The sequence below is a fragment of the Zalophus californianus genome, chromosome 7 (assembly GCF_009762305.2).
Source record: "Zalophus californianus isolate mZalCal1 chromosome 7, mZalCal1.pri.v2, whole genome shotgun sequence".
Taxonomy (NCBI): Eukaryota; Metazoa; Chordata; class Mammalia; order Carnivora; family Otariidae; genus Zalophus; species Zalophus californianus.
The window spans coordinates 81,338,519-81,354,427 of NC_045601.1; the positions used below are offsets into that span (position 1 = coordinate 81,338,519).

General features: G+C 39.4%; 2 protein-coding genes across 16 annotated transcripts in view; both read right to left on the reverse strand.

Annotated features, from left to right (window-relative positions):
- The window catches only part of MYO6 (myosin VI), a 146,035-nt gene extending 131,674 nt beyond the window's left edge, over positions 1–14,361 (reverse strand). For 8 of the 15 annotated variants that reach the window (XM_027600917.2, XM_027600915.2, XM_027600913.2 and 5 more), the window contains exon 1: positions 14,152–14,361. The gene's annotated coding sequence lies outside the window, so the exon portion shown is untranslated. The remainder of the gene's footprint in view (positions 1–14,151) is intronic. The other 7 variants (XM_027600916.2, XM_027600914.2, XM_035728312.1 and 4 more) reach the window with 1 other exon arrangement.
- On the reverse strand, positions 8,598–8,944 carry LOC113926255 (26S proteasome complex subunit SEM1-like). The gene has a single exon (XM_035728314.1). It carries the CDS (start codon positions 8,826–8,828, stop codon positions 8,616–8,618), a length of 213 nt encoding a protein of 70 aa, XP_035584207.1. The 5' UTR covers positions 8,829–8,944; the 3' UTR covers positions 8,598–8,615.
- Positions 14,362–15,909: the final 1,548 nt, after the last annotated feature.

Below are 15,909 nucleotides of genomic sequence, written 5' to 3' on the forward strand. Positions count from 1 at the left end.
CAGGAAAATTTAATCCAGTTATCGTCTATTAAATAGTGCCACTTTTTTCACAAATCTTTGTTTTGGTAAATAGTTATTTTTCTTTTTGTTAATTTTTAAGTAATCTCTACACCCAACGTGGGGCTTAAATTCACAACCCAAGATCAAGAGTCAGATATTCTACCGACTGAGCCAGCCAGGCACCCCAAAAATAGTTATTTTTCATAAAATGTTATTTTCTGTTAACATGCATTATTTATTTTTAGATGGATTAAATAAGTTTTTAATTTCTAACACAGTAAGTACTGATAAACCAGATAAACAAAATCTTTAGAAAGTCCTCCATAATTATGAGTAGAAAAGAATCCTAAAACCTGAGATCCAGTGATCTACATAAAATCTTACCAAATCTTTTGCTAGGCAGCTCACATTCTCTAGTATTCATAATCTAGTGAGAGTAGGGGACAATGAAAGAAGACACATATATATTACATAACCTGTGACGAATATTATAAAACAGGTATAATTCCCAACAGTAAATTTGGAAAAACTATTTTGAAAGATTTAATTCAAACAGTTCCTGAAAGATAGGTAAGACTAAAGGAAAGTGAATTCCAGACAAAGGTCTGTTTGAACAAGAGTAGGAAGACGGGAGAATGGGGACAATGTTAAGGGAACAGGTCAATGGGGCTAGGGCATGGCACAGTGGCAGAAGTGTGACAAGTGCTGCGGTGGAAAAGTGAGCCAAGAGATCAGGCCATGAAGAGTTTCAACCCCACAGTACAAGTTTGGACTCTGAAATGTATTCATAAAGGCTGATACGGATTCTTATTCAGCAAGAGATTATTACAATCAGATTTCTACTCTGAAACATAGCCCTAAAGGCAGTGCCCAGGATAGGCTGTATTGTGCATTGAGGAAAAGGGCCAAACACAAGGAGATGTGTAAGGAAGAAAAAGTAATGAAGCCTGCACTCAGACAGAGGGAGTAGAAAGTGAAGGATGACCTTCCAGAAGAACAGGGTTTGGCAAGTGAAAGAATAGGACAAGAGGGAAAAGTTGAGTGAAAATTCTGAACCTGAATAACTAGGGCAATGGGGCTATCATACAGGAAACAGAAGAAGATCGAAGTTTCTCAAAGGAGTGGATTTGATGGGAACTGTGAAATTTGAAGATGTCTACAGAGCATCAGTTTAGAAATGACGGTCAAGGGCGCCTGGGTGGCTCAGTCAGTTGAGCGACTGCCTTCGGCTCAGGTCATGATCCTGGAGTCCCGGGATCGAGTCCCGCATCAGGCTCCCTGCTCGGCGGGGAGTCTGCTTCTCCCTCTGACCCTCTTCCCTCTCGTGCTCTCTATCTCTCAATTCCCTCTCTCTCAAATAAATAAAATCTTTAAAAAAAAAAAATGACAGTCAAGTTGATACAGAAAGAAATTTAGGGGAAATCACTAAAAATAAGAATTGGAACCATGGGACTAATTATCAAAAAATAAGAACAGAGTAGAGCCAAGTGCCAAGTATAGGAGTTTACGAGACAGGAACAGTAAAGGCATGGGCAGAGAGAATTAAGGAGTAAAAACAAAACAGGAAAAGTCAGAGACCTGACAGAGTGCATGACCATAGAAGCTAAGAGAAAAGAATTCAAGGAGGATTAGTTGGTGAATAGTTGAACAGGTTGGAAAAGAATAACGATCTAAATGAGGCCACTGGATCTATTAATTACGAGGCTACAGAGTAGTCTCTGTTGAGTGTTTAGGGCAGAACACAGATTACAATGAATCCGGGTTCATGGCCTCATTAGCATGGTATTAGGTACAGGAAATAAATATTTTACCCAGAGCTACATGAAAGTATGTTTTCCAAACAACAATTTGTCTGCTTTTCAACCATAACCATTTTTTAATAAAACTGTCTCTAAATTTAACTGTTATTTTCAAACAATTTATTTCAGTCACATAAAATACTGATTTTAGCATCAAAACAGAACACTATCATTTACCTAATAAATATGACACAAAAAGAATTTTTAAAATAAGTATATATGTATATAGTATTGTGCTACATATTGAACCTCACACTACTGCTTAAAAGAGTATTATTCTTAGTGTAGATGGCTCCCTAATATAGAACATTTGAGGGCAAATCCAACAAATACCATTTATTTAAGAAAAACCCCTATTACCCAATCCCTTTTTATTGGTAATATCAAGCAGAATATGAGACCAAGCTTAATTCTGGCATATTTATATAAAACGTGTATTTAGCCAGACCTGTGTTTATACAACAGTAATATGTGAAATATCCATATTTGTTAGCATAATCTAGAAAACAACCACTGTTCAACAAAAAGATTCTTCCCTTTACAAAAAAATCACTATTGGAATACTTTAAATAAATAAATAAGAATCTTTCCCAGGATAATATGAAATTACAATTTAATTCTTTAATTTACACGAAACTTTACAGGAATCATTTGTTTAAAGCAAATTCATGAAGTATTAATTAAAATGTATAGTTAAGGGGTGTAAAAACTGTAAAGAATAGTTTAGACACTGCGTGTCCAGAAGGTCTCCCCTCTCTCATCAGCTGGCAGGGGAAGCTGGAGCAGTGTGTAGAACAGGAATCTGAGGGCAAGGACAAAAGAGGGTATGACAGAGAAGTTATCTGCTTTACACTTGAAAGCAGGCAATAGCTGCGAGACTGTCATGATGTTACCATCTCTTGTTTAGATACAGTAGACAGAACAGATTAATCCTGAATGGGATTTCAAAGCTTTGAGTCTTTAAGAGAACACAGAAAAAGGTAACTTAGAATTCTAAATGGGGCAAAGGCTCTGGATCCAGACCACCTGAAGACACCCCTCAGCTCTGCACCTTACTACTTGTATCAACCTAGCAAATTATTTCTACCTCAGCTATCTCAGCTGTAAAATGAGATGATAAGAAGAGCTACCCTATTAAGGTCAACATTAGAATTAAATGAGAAAATGACTATAAAACTTAAAGTAGTGGCATATCACAGGCCCTCAAGAATCATTACAAATGTACTGTTCTAGGATCATTCTGGATCTGGATCACCCATTCAATCCATCATTATAATATATTGGCACCTTCCAACCCATGACAAAAACCTTTTCACTGTTCAACTACTCTACCATGCTAAAAATACCATGTCAATGTTATATGCCAAACAACAGAATGCTAGAGAATAGAACCAAAGTCCATGAAATTCTGGACCAATTCCAGAAGTACACCTTTAATAAAAAAATAGCCCATTCTTTGACACACTAACACTCTTGTATACAACCATCAGGCTAGCTCCATTTTTGCTAATAACTCATTAAAATCACCAAATTAAACAACTGGTCTACAAATTCCTAACTTATGCTACACCCCCCCTCAAAAAAATCAAACTTATCAGTAGAACATGTCTATGAAATATAAAATTCTGACTGAAATAAATATATTTTTCTAGTTTCTAAAACATCTGTAGTGAAATCTGTCATATGTTCAAACTCATTCAAGTCCCATCCTTCTCTCCCCTCCCCACCATGCCTGATAGAAAATCTTTCTCAAACTAATATAAACTTCAATTTACCATTGAATACACGGTGCCTACTTCTACACTAAGCACTCATCTGTTTTTCCCCATTATCTCAATGGCCAACACAGCAGTTTTTTTTGAAACCTCAAACAAAAAGACTAAAGACACATAAAATCATCTGCTCTCATCTTCAGTGATGGACAGGAAGAGCAGAGAAGCTAATACATTCCTCTTGAAAACACATACGCATGAATACACTTTGTTCTTCCCCAAAATACCAAAAGGATAACAGACAGCAAATCATGCCCACAAACCAAAACACAGTTGTTTCATCTAATTTTAGAAAAAAAATAACAAGGAACTGGAGAAAAGTTCTCCCTGGAATAACTCAATCCTGAAATCAGGGAAATTCAAAGAGCATAGGAAAAACCAACAGCCTCAATTCTCCCCTTCAGGATACTAGTTCTATCAACACCAAATCAAAACAAAGAGTATGTGTTTAGAAGATCCCAAAAAGTTTGAAATCTCTTTTTCAAAGAAGGAAAAAAAGACCACTTACAGAGAACATGTCTAAATGTATTATTTCAAGCACAGGTGCTCTGTGGTTTACTCCAAACCTGTTTCTTTTTTGTACCATATTCTTTTTTTTTTTTTTCCCTTGAATAGGCTCCACACCCAGCTTGTAGCCCAACTCAGAGCCTAAACTCAAGACTCTGAGATCAAGACCTGAGCTGACATCAAGAGTCAGACGCTTAATTGACGAGCCACCCAGGTGCCTCCCATGTTCTTTTAAGGTCTTATAAACTTGTTTATAAACTTATTTGTTTAAAGAAAACCAAACTATATCATTTACATCCAGAAGTATCCTTTATTTATATTTTAAAGTCCCATAGCCAGGTGTTTGTTATTTGATTACTTTGCTCAGCCCTAGGCAATACGGTTAGTTCTTCCCTTTCTGGAAGCTGTGAACAAGACCCAGCCTAGTTGTACTTGAGACAAGCAGTCTCAATCATTTTGTAGGTACATCGCAAGATTTTGCTTAGGGGTACGTGGGTGGCTCAGTCTTAAAGCATCTGCCTTCCGCTCAGGTCATGATCCCAGGGTCCTGGGATTGAGCCTCACATCGGGCTCCCTGCTCATTAGGAAGCCTGCTTCTCCCTCTCCCTCTGCCCCTGCTTGTGTTCCCTCTCTCGCTGTGTCTCTCTCTGTCAAATAAATAAATAAAATCTTTAAAAAATACATATATTTTGCTTAATCTGAGAAAATCTTGCACTTTTTCCCCAGAACCTTCAAGAGTAGAAAGAAAATATAAATTACAATCTTAATTGTTTTTGGAGGGAGTACTGCTCATATCCTAGGGACCTTCATACTATCTCGTCTCTTAAGAGAAACCTTTTCTTTAGTAATCCTCAGGAATTTGTCCAAAATAAAAAACACGTATTTAAACTTGTACCCAGATTTCAGGTTAACTAGGTAAAATTGACATTAACAGAAGACAGTTGAATAACAGCAAACTGCAACAGATTTATACAGAAATTTAATGTGTCTTTAAAAAGACTTGGGGAGGAAGAACAATTATTTCACAACAGTCTTACTTCGATGAACTGTTACTACATTAAGCCTGCGTTCTGGTCTTTTTGCTATCAAGAGTCCAGGGGAACAGGAGATACAAATTCCACAAGGCAAAGACCTCTTCTTGCCAAAATTCTTTTTAAAAAACTTGGTCATTAAAAGGTCTTTTCTAATGAAAAACACTGACTCTTTCAAACCAATACTAATTTCAGAAACCTCATTTCTGAGCTTGTACTTCAGGTACAACATATTAATAAAAGGGTTTTATGTTAATAGACTTAGGATATGTTTCTCCTTGGCTTATACGGATCATTAAAAGTTCCTAAGAGGAGCCTGGCTGTCTCAGTCCATACAGCATGCAACTCTTGATCTCCAGGTCATGAGTTCAAGCCCCATATTGAGCACAGAGATTACTTAAAAAAAAAAAAAAGTCCTAAAAAAACTGTCCAATTAGATGAGAAAGTGAATGAACTATTTTCTAAGCATGTATAAGGTAAGTAGTCTAAAGCATTTTTGAGATTTATCACAACTCTCAAAGTTATTTAAACTGCACCAAGGAAATGCTAAAAATTCCCAGAGGTTCTAATCAATGCCCTATTTATTCTCCACATTTATTCTCCACTTGCTCCACCAAACCCCCAATCCCTCCTCTGCTCTGTTCCTGCCCTGGGAGGATGAGCCAACACAGATCATCACCTAGGGTCCCCAGGTGGGTTCCAGCAATGCAAGCCAATGAACAAGACCCAAAGACAGAGGGAGGTCAGGGAACTTCCCCTCCCTCCCTGCCTGACTGCCTCAAAGCCACTGTTCCTAGAGCCCTCCTCCACAATGCCAGCTCTCAACTCTCAGTTTTGGTAATCTCTGGAGAATTAAGGGCTTCTCACCATTGCTATTCCCTGGGTGCTCCCCACCCCCCACCACCACCCTTGTTTGTTCTCTAACCTCTATAAGCTCTTCTTTTGCACCATCAAGGATGAAATCTCTTTCTGCTGGGAGCCTGCCTGATGCAGCTAACAATACCAAGTCCGGTTAATTCAAAACAGTACATTACATAAAGAAATCCAATTTTAAAAGTTTAACAAGGTCTTAAGATCTATTCAAGTATTACTTACTATTGCTATTTGTATAATTGTTTAAAGACTAAATATAACCAGCTCACTTCCAAATGAAGCTGAAAAAATCATTACAATTAAAGCTAGGTGTGAAATTTAACACTGTCCTGTCCTCTCAAGATAAATGCCTATAAGCACCAAATAAACTTAACAGAGGGTAATGATCCCAGGGTACTGGGATGGAGCCCCACATTGGGCTCCCTGCTCCGCGGGAAGCCTGCTTCTCCCTCTTCCACTCCCCCTGCTTGTGTTCCCTCTCTCGCTGTGTCTCTCTGTCAAATAAATAAATTTAAAAAAAAAAGAAAGAAAAAAAAATCAATGAAGGGATTCTGGTAGTCGATATTTCACTTCCTTCTACCATACACTGCCTGGTTAATCCAAACACTTTTTTGTTATTACTGAAGCCTTCCCTAGGCATAGGATAAAGAAAAGTTTTAAACCAGTGGTTCTCAAATTTTGGTGTGCAAGGAAATCCACCGAGACACCCTTTAAAATGCTAATTCCCAGGCCTCGCCCACACCTTTCTGACAAACGTTTTCACTAGTTCCCAGATAATTTATACAGAAATTTAAAGTGTCTTTAAAAACACTTGGGGAGGAACAATTATATATATATATATATATATATTTTTTTTTTTTTAGAGACAGAGGAGGAGAGAGAGAGAAGCAGAGGGAGAAGCAGGCTCCCAAGGAGCAGGGAGCCCGATGCGGGACTCGATCCCAGGACCCTGGGATCATGACCTGAGCCGAAGGCAGACGCTTAACCATCTGAGCCACCCAGGCGCCCAGGGAGGAACAATTATTTCACAACAGTCTTACTTCTATGAACTGTTACTACAATAACCCTGCATTCTGGTCAGAACAAATGTTTTCACTAGTTCCCAGATAACTGTGATGCACACCTAAATTTCAGAACTTCTTAAATTTGGCCAACTTTAAGATTCCACCAACATCTCCAATACACTTTTTTCTTTTTGAATGAACATTCCACATTAAACATGGCCAAAGAAACCAAAAAACAACAAAAACTAACATAGTAACAATAATAATGCACACTAACTTAACACACCACTGTGATATGTGTTTCACATGTATTATTTAATTCCATCCTCACAAAAACACCAGGTAGATAACATTATTGCCTCCATTTTATAGATGAGAAAAGTGAAGCCCAGAGAAACTAAATAATCTGACTACAATAGTGACTGGCAAACCCAGGCTCATCTCTGGTCTGCCAGTCCCTCTTACCTGTGAGCTGGGTAAGCAAGCACTTCTATATAAATGCAAGTCTGGAGCTTCAGGACTATCACAAAAAGGATTAAGACTAAGGGCGAAGCAGTTGAAACAAGCAATAAGCCTCACTGCCCACTCCCTCCCCACAACAAGCTGTCTTGAGCTTGACCCACCCATCACTCACCAAGGCCTTCCACCTACACAGCATGCCATCACATACTGGTAGAACATCACAAGTCTGTATGTATCAGTATTCTTTCTACTCTTACCTACTGCATGGTAAGTACATCCAAATTCCATCTCCACTAAGTACTGGCTGTGAGCTTGAACAAATTTAACATCTCTATGCCTCAGTTTTCCAATGTGTAAATTGTTGGTCATAATGTCAAATGCACTAAAGTAAGTCAGGTAGTGATTAACTGAGATAATGTACATAAAGTACTTGCTTGACACACTAACACACGGTAAAAACTCAATAAACATTACCTGCTAATCCAACATATCAATCCTAGGTCCCATTTATTTTCTCTTAGCCTTGTGTTCCCAAGACTGTGATAAAAGATGGAACATACTCTTACTTATTAGGAGCAAACTGGTAACAGTGGACTGAAGGCCAGGAGTAGAATATTTTAGAGTAAATGAGTCTCTTAGTAACCCTCAAATTGCACAACTTTGACAACCATCTATTTCCAAACTTTAGGTCAGCCCTGTTGATTACATACTAGTATGAACAGTCTATAATTAACTTAATTCAAAACAACAATAAAATGTCACTCAGCACAGGGACTTGGTCTTAATTTATCACTGTATCATCAGCACTTAGAACAGTGCCTGGCTCATGGCAGACACTCAAATATTTGTCAAATGAATGAAGGCATAAAGGTACCAATACAGACACACCTTAGCTCATTAGTGAATCTTTACAAAAACAAGCATAACTATCAGATCAATTCCAATGTGCCAAGTAACAAAGTTATTTTCAAAATTCCCCCACAGTATTTTTCTCCTTTTTTTTTTTAAGAGCAAAACATTTTGTGTGTGTGTGTTACAAAAAAAAAAAAATAAATTCAAGCAGGTAATGAAATAAACATATTTTTTTAAGTATCCCATTCTGGGTTCTCTGTCCTAGACTTTAGTAAACAGTTCAAGTTTAGGTTGCTTCAACACTTCTTCTGGATGCTATGAGGTCTCCATCTTATAACCATGTTTCTGTAGTTCAGCTCCTAACTGATTGGAGAAGTCATCATCTACACTGTCATCATCCCAATCATCCTCCCAGACACGTGCACCTTCATCTTCATCTAAGCCAGCCCAGTCTTCCTCAGGGAACTCCTTGAACTCGTTGTCTTCCTCCAAGAGACCCAAGTCTACCGGCTGCTTTTTCTCTGACATGGTGACCCTCCCCACTGAAAACCTCTCAGGCTGAGAGGAAAGTTGGAACTCTCACTTTTTCTCACAGAAGACGCCACCTCTGAAGCCAGCTCTACCACACAGCTCGCCTTTCTTTTTAAAACAAATCGTGGGCTTTTCTTTAAAAACTCTCCAACCCAGGGCTCCTGGGTCGCACAGTCGGTTAAGTGACGACTCTTGGTTTCAGCTCAGGTCAGGATCTCAGGGTCATGAGATCAGGCCCTGCATGTGGCTCTGCACTCAGCGCAGTCAGCTTGAGACTCTCTCTCTCTCCCTCTCCCTTTGTTCCCCTTCCCCCCATGCTCACCCACGTGCGTGTGCGCATGCTATCTCTATATATAAAATAAAAAAATCTTTAAAAACTCTCCAACGAGAAAAGTTAATTACCAACCTCAGCTCCACTAATCTACTAAAAATGTTAAAGGAGTCCCATAATAATGCATCATGCTCATCTCCTACCTTACATTCAAACAAAAACAAACCTAATAACTATTTAACATTTAACACTTTAGTGATGCCAACTTTTCAGAATTTCCTGAACCATCCAAATAGAAGCCACAAAATGAAGTAAGTGCCTGTTAAGAGGTTAACCCTAACACCTAGAAGGTAACTGTGATCTACTATGGAAATACACAGAAGTTCCATTCTCAGCTATGCTTCTAAGCAGCCACATATGTAACTTTGAACATGGTGCTTAATAATAAGAGTAAGTTTACCACATCTACTTCAGCAAGTTGTTTTAAGGACCAAATGTATATAAAATGATTTCCCGAACAATAAAGTGCCATGCAAATGTAAATTATTTAAATTTGATATAAATATCATCAGATTTTAAATGGGTATTCCTATTCATCTTTTTTATGTTGCTGCCACTCTTTATATTTCCTAGATCCAAAGATCTGCCAGTACAAAGAAGAACCAGTTCCTACCGACAGTCATATTTCAAACACAGTAGGCCCTCAGTAGATTATTTATTGAAAAAGACATCCATCCACATGGAACAGAAATTTTAAAATTCTGCTATATTCAATACCTTACCTTGTAAAGGTTACGCAGCAGGTTACTTTCAAATAAAATAACAAGTGATGTAACTTACATGAAAGATGCCTGTGGTTTTGTCAAGAGCACCGCCTCAGTTGTGGGTATTACTCAGCCTGGATATAAATAGTCACCTATGTGAATTTCACCCAGGGAATGTTCTTCAACATTCTGGTTTCACTGGAGGCAAGCTTTCCGCATAGAAAAGGACTTTCCTTCTCTTTAACACTAGCCAGATTTCTAAAGATGCCAGATTCGTTCTTCTGGTTTTATAGTCTATGCTTCAGCATTTACAGGGAGAACTTTTTGTGGACTTGTGGTCATTTCTCAAGTTACCATGTCATTCTTATACTAAATATGAAAAGTTTATTTTTCAAGACCATAAACAGAAAAATATTCTAATATGTATATTTTAAGATTACTAATAGTCCGGGGCGCCTGGGTGGCTCAGTCGTTGGGCATCTGCCTTCGGCTCAGGTCATGATCCCGGGGTCCTGGGATTGAGCCCCACATCAGGCTCCCTGCTCAGCGGGCAGCCTGCTCCTTTCTCCCACTCCCCCTGCTTGTGTTCCCTCTCTCGCTGTGTCTCTCTCTGTCAAATAAAATCTTTAAAAAAAAAAAAAAGATTACTAATAGTCCACTAAATTTGTCAAATAAGGGGTGCCTGGGTGGCTCAGTCGTTAGGTGTCTATCCTTGGCTCGGGTCATGATCCCAGTGTCCTGGGATGGAGCCCCATGTCGGGCTCCCTGCTCAGCAGGAAGCCTGCTTCTCCCTCTCCCACTCCCCCTGCTTGTGTACCTCTCTCTCCGTGTCTCTGTCAAATAAATAAATAAAATCTTTAAAAAAAATTGTCAAATAAAAGTATAGCTGTTTTAAATGCTAAACTTCCTTGTTCCTTTGAATATTATATAATGCCTCAAAAATAGGATTTAAGCTTTTTTGACCTTAGTTAGTTCTTAATTATCTACACATACATATATACACACACACACACACGCAGATGTGTTACAGATCATCCATTAATAATTTATATTAAGCTCTTGGATGATGGTCTTGTATTTACAGCTGAATAAGAGTATCCTCGAGGGAAAAAGTTCCTAATAGTTCAAACCAAATAATGAAACACCTGTAGGGGCGCCTGAATGGCTCGAGTCATTAAGCGTCTGCCTTCGGCTCAGGTCATGATCCTAGGGTCCTGGGACTGAGCCCCGCATCAGGCTCCCTGCTCAATGGGAAACCTGCTTCTCCCTCTCCCACTGCCCCTGCTGTGTTCCCTCTCTTGCTGTCTCTCTCTGTCAAATAAATAAATAAAATCTTTAAAAAAAAAAAACCTGTAAACATAGTCACCCAACCCAGCCTTACCATTTTTCTTCTCATTTACCCAACTACATTCTACTGCTGAAATGATTCCTACTTTGTTACAAAAGATGGACTTTGTGTGCTCATTTTTGTTCTTTATGTCTATTATAGCTCAAGGGACATTCCTGAAATAAACACATACCATAAAAAAAATTGTTCTAATAGTACAGGTGAGAATTTAATCATCCTTTGAAAACAAGCCCCCTCACAAAGATTATGAAGTTAATTATGTAATATTTAAAAAACAGCTACTGCATTTATGGGCAACGATCTAACTCATTTGAGGAAAATATAAAGTTCTATCTGAAACAGGAACACTGTACTATTCATTTTATCTACAATGAAAACCAGTGTTATATTACAGCCTAATTCTAATTCCTATAAACCCATCAAAATAAAAAGTGCACAATTTGTATAATTTTCTGGAATTTACATCGGAGTGCTCACTTCGGCAGCACATATACTAAAATTGGAATTTACATCAGAAATGATAAAGCAACACCATTATCAATGTTCAAAGCTGTCAACTTAAGAATAAAAAAACAAAATTCAACATTAGTTTCAGAGCCTCATTCATGACCTATATCATCCTCAGTCCTGTGTGCCTTCTTCAAGTTACATTCTTTAACACAATACCAGTTCTGCAGGTTTATTTGAACAGTCTACCAAATGAACTGAGATCAAGGCAACCTGGTCTGGTGGAAAAGACGGGTTTCATGGTCAGAAAACCTAGGTGTGAATCCAGACTTTGTTCCTCTGGAGCTGTAAGACCTTGAGCAAATAGTGAATACTCTAAGCTTAAATTTCTTCATGTGTAAAAGGACAAGACCACCAACCCTGAAAATTATTTTGTAGATCAAATCCCTCAGTTAACGTTCTGATTATGGCAGATGCCTAATGAAGGGGTGATGATCTTATACTACTAAAGTTCAGAAATTATTATGAAGTACCTCATTAAGGGGATCACAAACTGTATGAAAATTATTAAAGCTGTAATACCTTTTTCAGTCTTTTAGTGAAAATGTTTTAAATGTTTTCAGTCATTTAACAAAAATGAAAAATTCAAAGGTTAGGAATCTTTTTAAAATTGACATTTTTAAATATCAAAATGAAGCTTCAATTATCAACAGTGAAAACGGGTTAATTTTCCAAAAAAATGTTTTGGATGCTTATATTTATTCAAACCTCACATGGTCAAAAATTTTAAAACTTTCTAAAAAGAACTGTACTTTAGAACCCAGAGACAGCCCAGTTATCTAAACAATGGGCTACATGATACTCCACATTCTCCAGGCAAAGTCACAACAGGATGAGAAAAGAGCCTTCAGCCTCTCTCAGATTTCCTGGCCACTGTTATTTTAAAACTTGATCACATAAACATAAATAGAGGGAAAAAAATCCAATTTAGATAAGCGTCATGGGTCATGATTTATGATGGTTTTAATAACTTGCATTAATTTACATTAAATATTGCAATAGCTCATTACATTTTTCTTGCTCACGTTTCTAGACACTAATGAAGAATATGTTACAGTTTTATATAATATATATTTAGAGTTTTTAATCATGATAATCTTTTCTTAAAGTCATTCATCACTTCTGTTACTCCCTTTTAGTTTTTGAAAACAAAAATGTAACTCTAACTGGGAAAACAGTATGTCACATAGAACATACAAACTCAATAGGCAAATCTGCTTGAGACTAAAATGACTTGTTTACCACTGTGCATATAATTCCTGCGCAATTAAAACACTCAAAATGAGCTGGATATTTAAAAGTCAATGAGTTATTTTGAATGGCTGCATTGTTTCAAGCTCTGGCTATAGCCCAATTTGTAATGTTTCTAAAATTAATGATAAAAAAACACCAAGGTAATTTTTTCACTAAACAATTTCCAATTGTAAAACCACAACCCAAGATATCTATGAAGTTTAGTTAATTTGTACAGATAAGCCGTTTTGCTGCCAACCTTTGTACCATGACCACTCTAGCCCAAGTTCAAGATTCACATTTTATGGTGTGAATAGTTTCAATTAAATCTTAAGAATTTCTAAAACTCTCAAACTCTGACTATATTTAGATACATTGCATCTACACCACCAGAGCATAACAGCAAATGAAACTTTTAGCATGTACAGCAATCTGTGAAGCTGGGACAGTGTTCTCATTGCTCATTAACATCTGTAAATTAGGATGTAAGCACTCCTCTACCACAACTTTACGCCAGATAAAATATAACCTGTTTTCTTAAACCGTATAGAAATATATTTCCGACACGAATGTTCTAGTAATAACCCTACCAAATTATTTTCTACTTAAAATCCCGGAGTTGGAGCATTTTAATGGTTTTAAGGAGTTTTTGGAAATTAACAAATATAAAAAGCTCTTGTTCAGTAGCACCTATATAAATTAACATAGTCAAAGTACTGGACAACCTTAAGACTAAAATTATATCGTTAGACAGTCCCAACCAGGTCTCATACATGATTAAACTATTAATAGTGGCTGGCATCTGATCCTCAGATCTCAGAACAAACGGCACTATTCCTACACTGAATTTTACTCTTGTTTACTCAGGGGAAAGCTATCACGGAGTGTCCAAGTCAGAGTGGGTCACCTGAGTGCTCTGCTTCTACCTGGGAGCTAGAGTAGACACACAAAGGTATCTTGGTGACGATAAACCCATGAAGGGAGACTCTCATTGTCTTGTGGAAATGAGAACCAGCCCTGGGACTACCGTGAGCCGCCGGCCGGGCCCACCCATCACCTGCTTCACCCACAGGCGTCCTCAGGAGGTGAAACTAGCCGTCGGCCCCCGGACGGCCCCAGGAGGCCCTGAAGCAGGACGGGCCGGGGCAGCGAGGCCCTGACGCTGACGCCCCGAAGCAGGGGCTCCACGTCACTCACCGGTGCGGATGCTGGGGCAGGTGCGCGGCGGGGAGGCTACCTGTGGCCGGAGAGGTGGAGGGCGGGGTGAAAGGTGATGAAATGGAGTGAAAAGGGCGACGACGTGGACAAGCTCTGAGACGGGGCGGCGGCGACCGGGATCCTGCTGCTAGCTTCCTGCTCGGACAGATCCCGGGTCCGTCTCCGCCCGCCCGCCGGCGCCCAGCCTAGTCCCCGGCCTCGGCGCGCGCACGTCACGGCTACGGAGCGCCCAAGGGGGCGGGGGCGCCGCGGGCCGGGGCGGGCCGACTCCGCGCGCGGGCCCACGGGCGCGCGCTCCGAGAAGGGGCGCTCGGTTCCCGCGGCTGCCCCGCCCCTCCGCTCGCCCCCGGCGGGCGGCGCAGAGCCTCTCGGGCTGAGGTGGGCGCGCTAGAGCGCGAGAAGGGGCCGCCGGGGGCGCAGCCGACAGTCCTTGTTCCTCCCCCTGCGGGACGGCCTTCTTCGGCACGGTTGTCTCCTGCCCCTGCGAAGCAAATTCTCTCCGGTCTGGATGCGGTGACCGTGCAATCCGGCAACAGCAAGAATCTATTCACGGAGGGAGACAGTTGTTCAGGAATGGGGCGAGGACCCCGCGTTTTACTAGAGGACTGGAGGGAACGACGCCGCGTTGTTGCGGAGGGAGGAAGGCTGCAAACTAGGCTCCCGTCGGGTGGGCTGGAGCTGGGCTGCGCTGCGACGGGAGCAACCTTGCTATTCTGCTTTGGGTAGCAGAGGGTCTCTGGCCCCCGGACCGCATTTACTTACTAGAACCCGATCTCTTCTGTCGTTCAAATTTTGCTGGTTTTATAAGTGACATACCTGTGAGTCATTTGAAAATTAAATATGAAGTAGCTTTGCAAAATTGAATTAAGACGATGAAAACACACGTCGCCTTTACAACGAAAAGAAGCTTAAGAAAAGGAAATGGTAATGATTGTAACGCTAAATGTCTCCGGTGAAAAAAGTTAAGAGTACCGACACATGAGAATTACACTTTTTTCCTCAACATTTCTGAGTAGCAGCTAGGAAACTTCAGGCAATCTACAAGATTCTGATGAGACAAGTTTCAGATACTCAGTTTTCCCACAGTTCTTTTGGTGGGAAAACTAAGTTATGGTGAGATATTTAGCATTTAACTAAGACAAAATACTGGGAATAAAAGAGAGAAGTGAGAAAGAGGAAGAGAAACCAAGAAAGGAAATAATTTACAGCAATCTCAGAAATTTAATTCCTGATTGCCAGGAGGTAAATCTTAAGTATATAAAACTACATTTCAAAGCAAATTGGAAAAAAAGAAAAACAAGAATAAGGAGAGAGTAATTTCAGTTCACTGCTTTGACTTCATTTTGGATTTAAGATTAAAAGGCTATGGCAGACCAATAGAAGCTGATATAGTTTATTGTGAGTAATAACTTGTGATTTTTTTCTCTCTTGCTCTTTTTCCCCATGTCCATTACTGAGTCCCTTTGCTTCAAGCTCCGCATCTCTGGAATGTATCCAATTTTTCCTAATAGCCACTACCATTATCTTATTTCAAGCCACCATCATTTCAGATTTTGCATACTGCTTTAGCCACCTAACCATTTAACCAGGCTGCAATCCTGTCCCCTTTTAATCCGTCTGTACATTGCCACCAGGTTTATATTGTATAAAAGTCTACTTACTCTTTTTAAACTCCTATAGTGACATTCTACTACCCTTAGTATAAAATCCAAATTAAGATGTGTTATGTGATCCTTA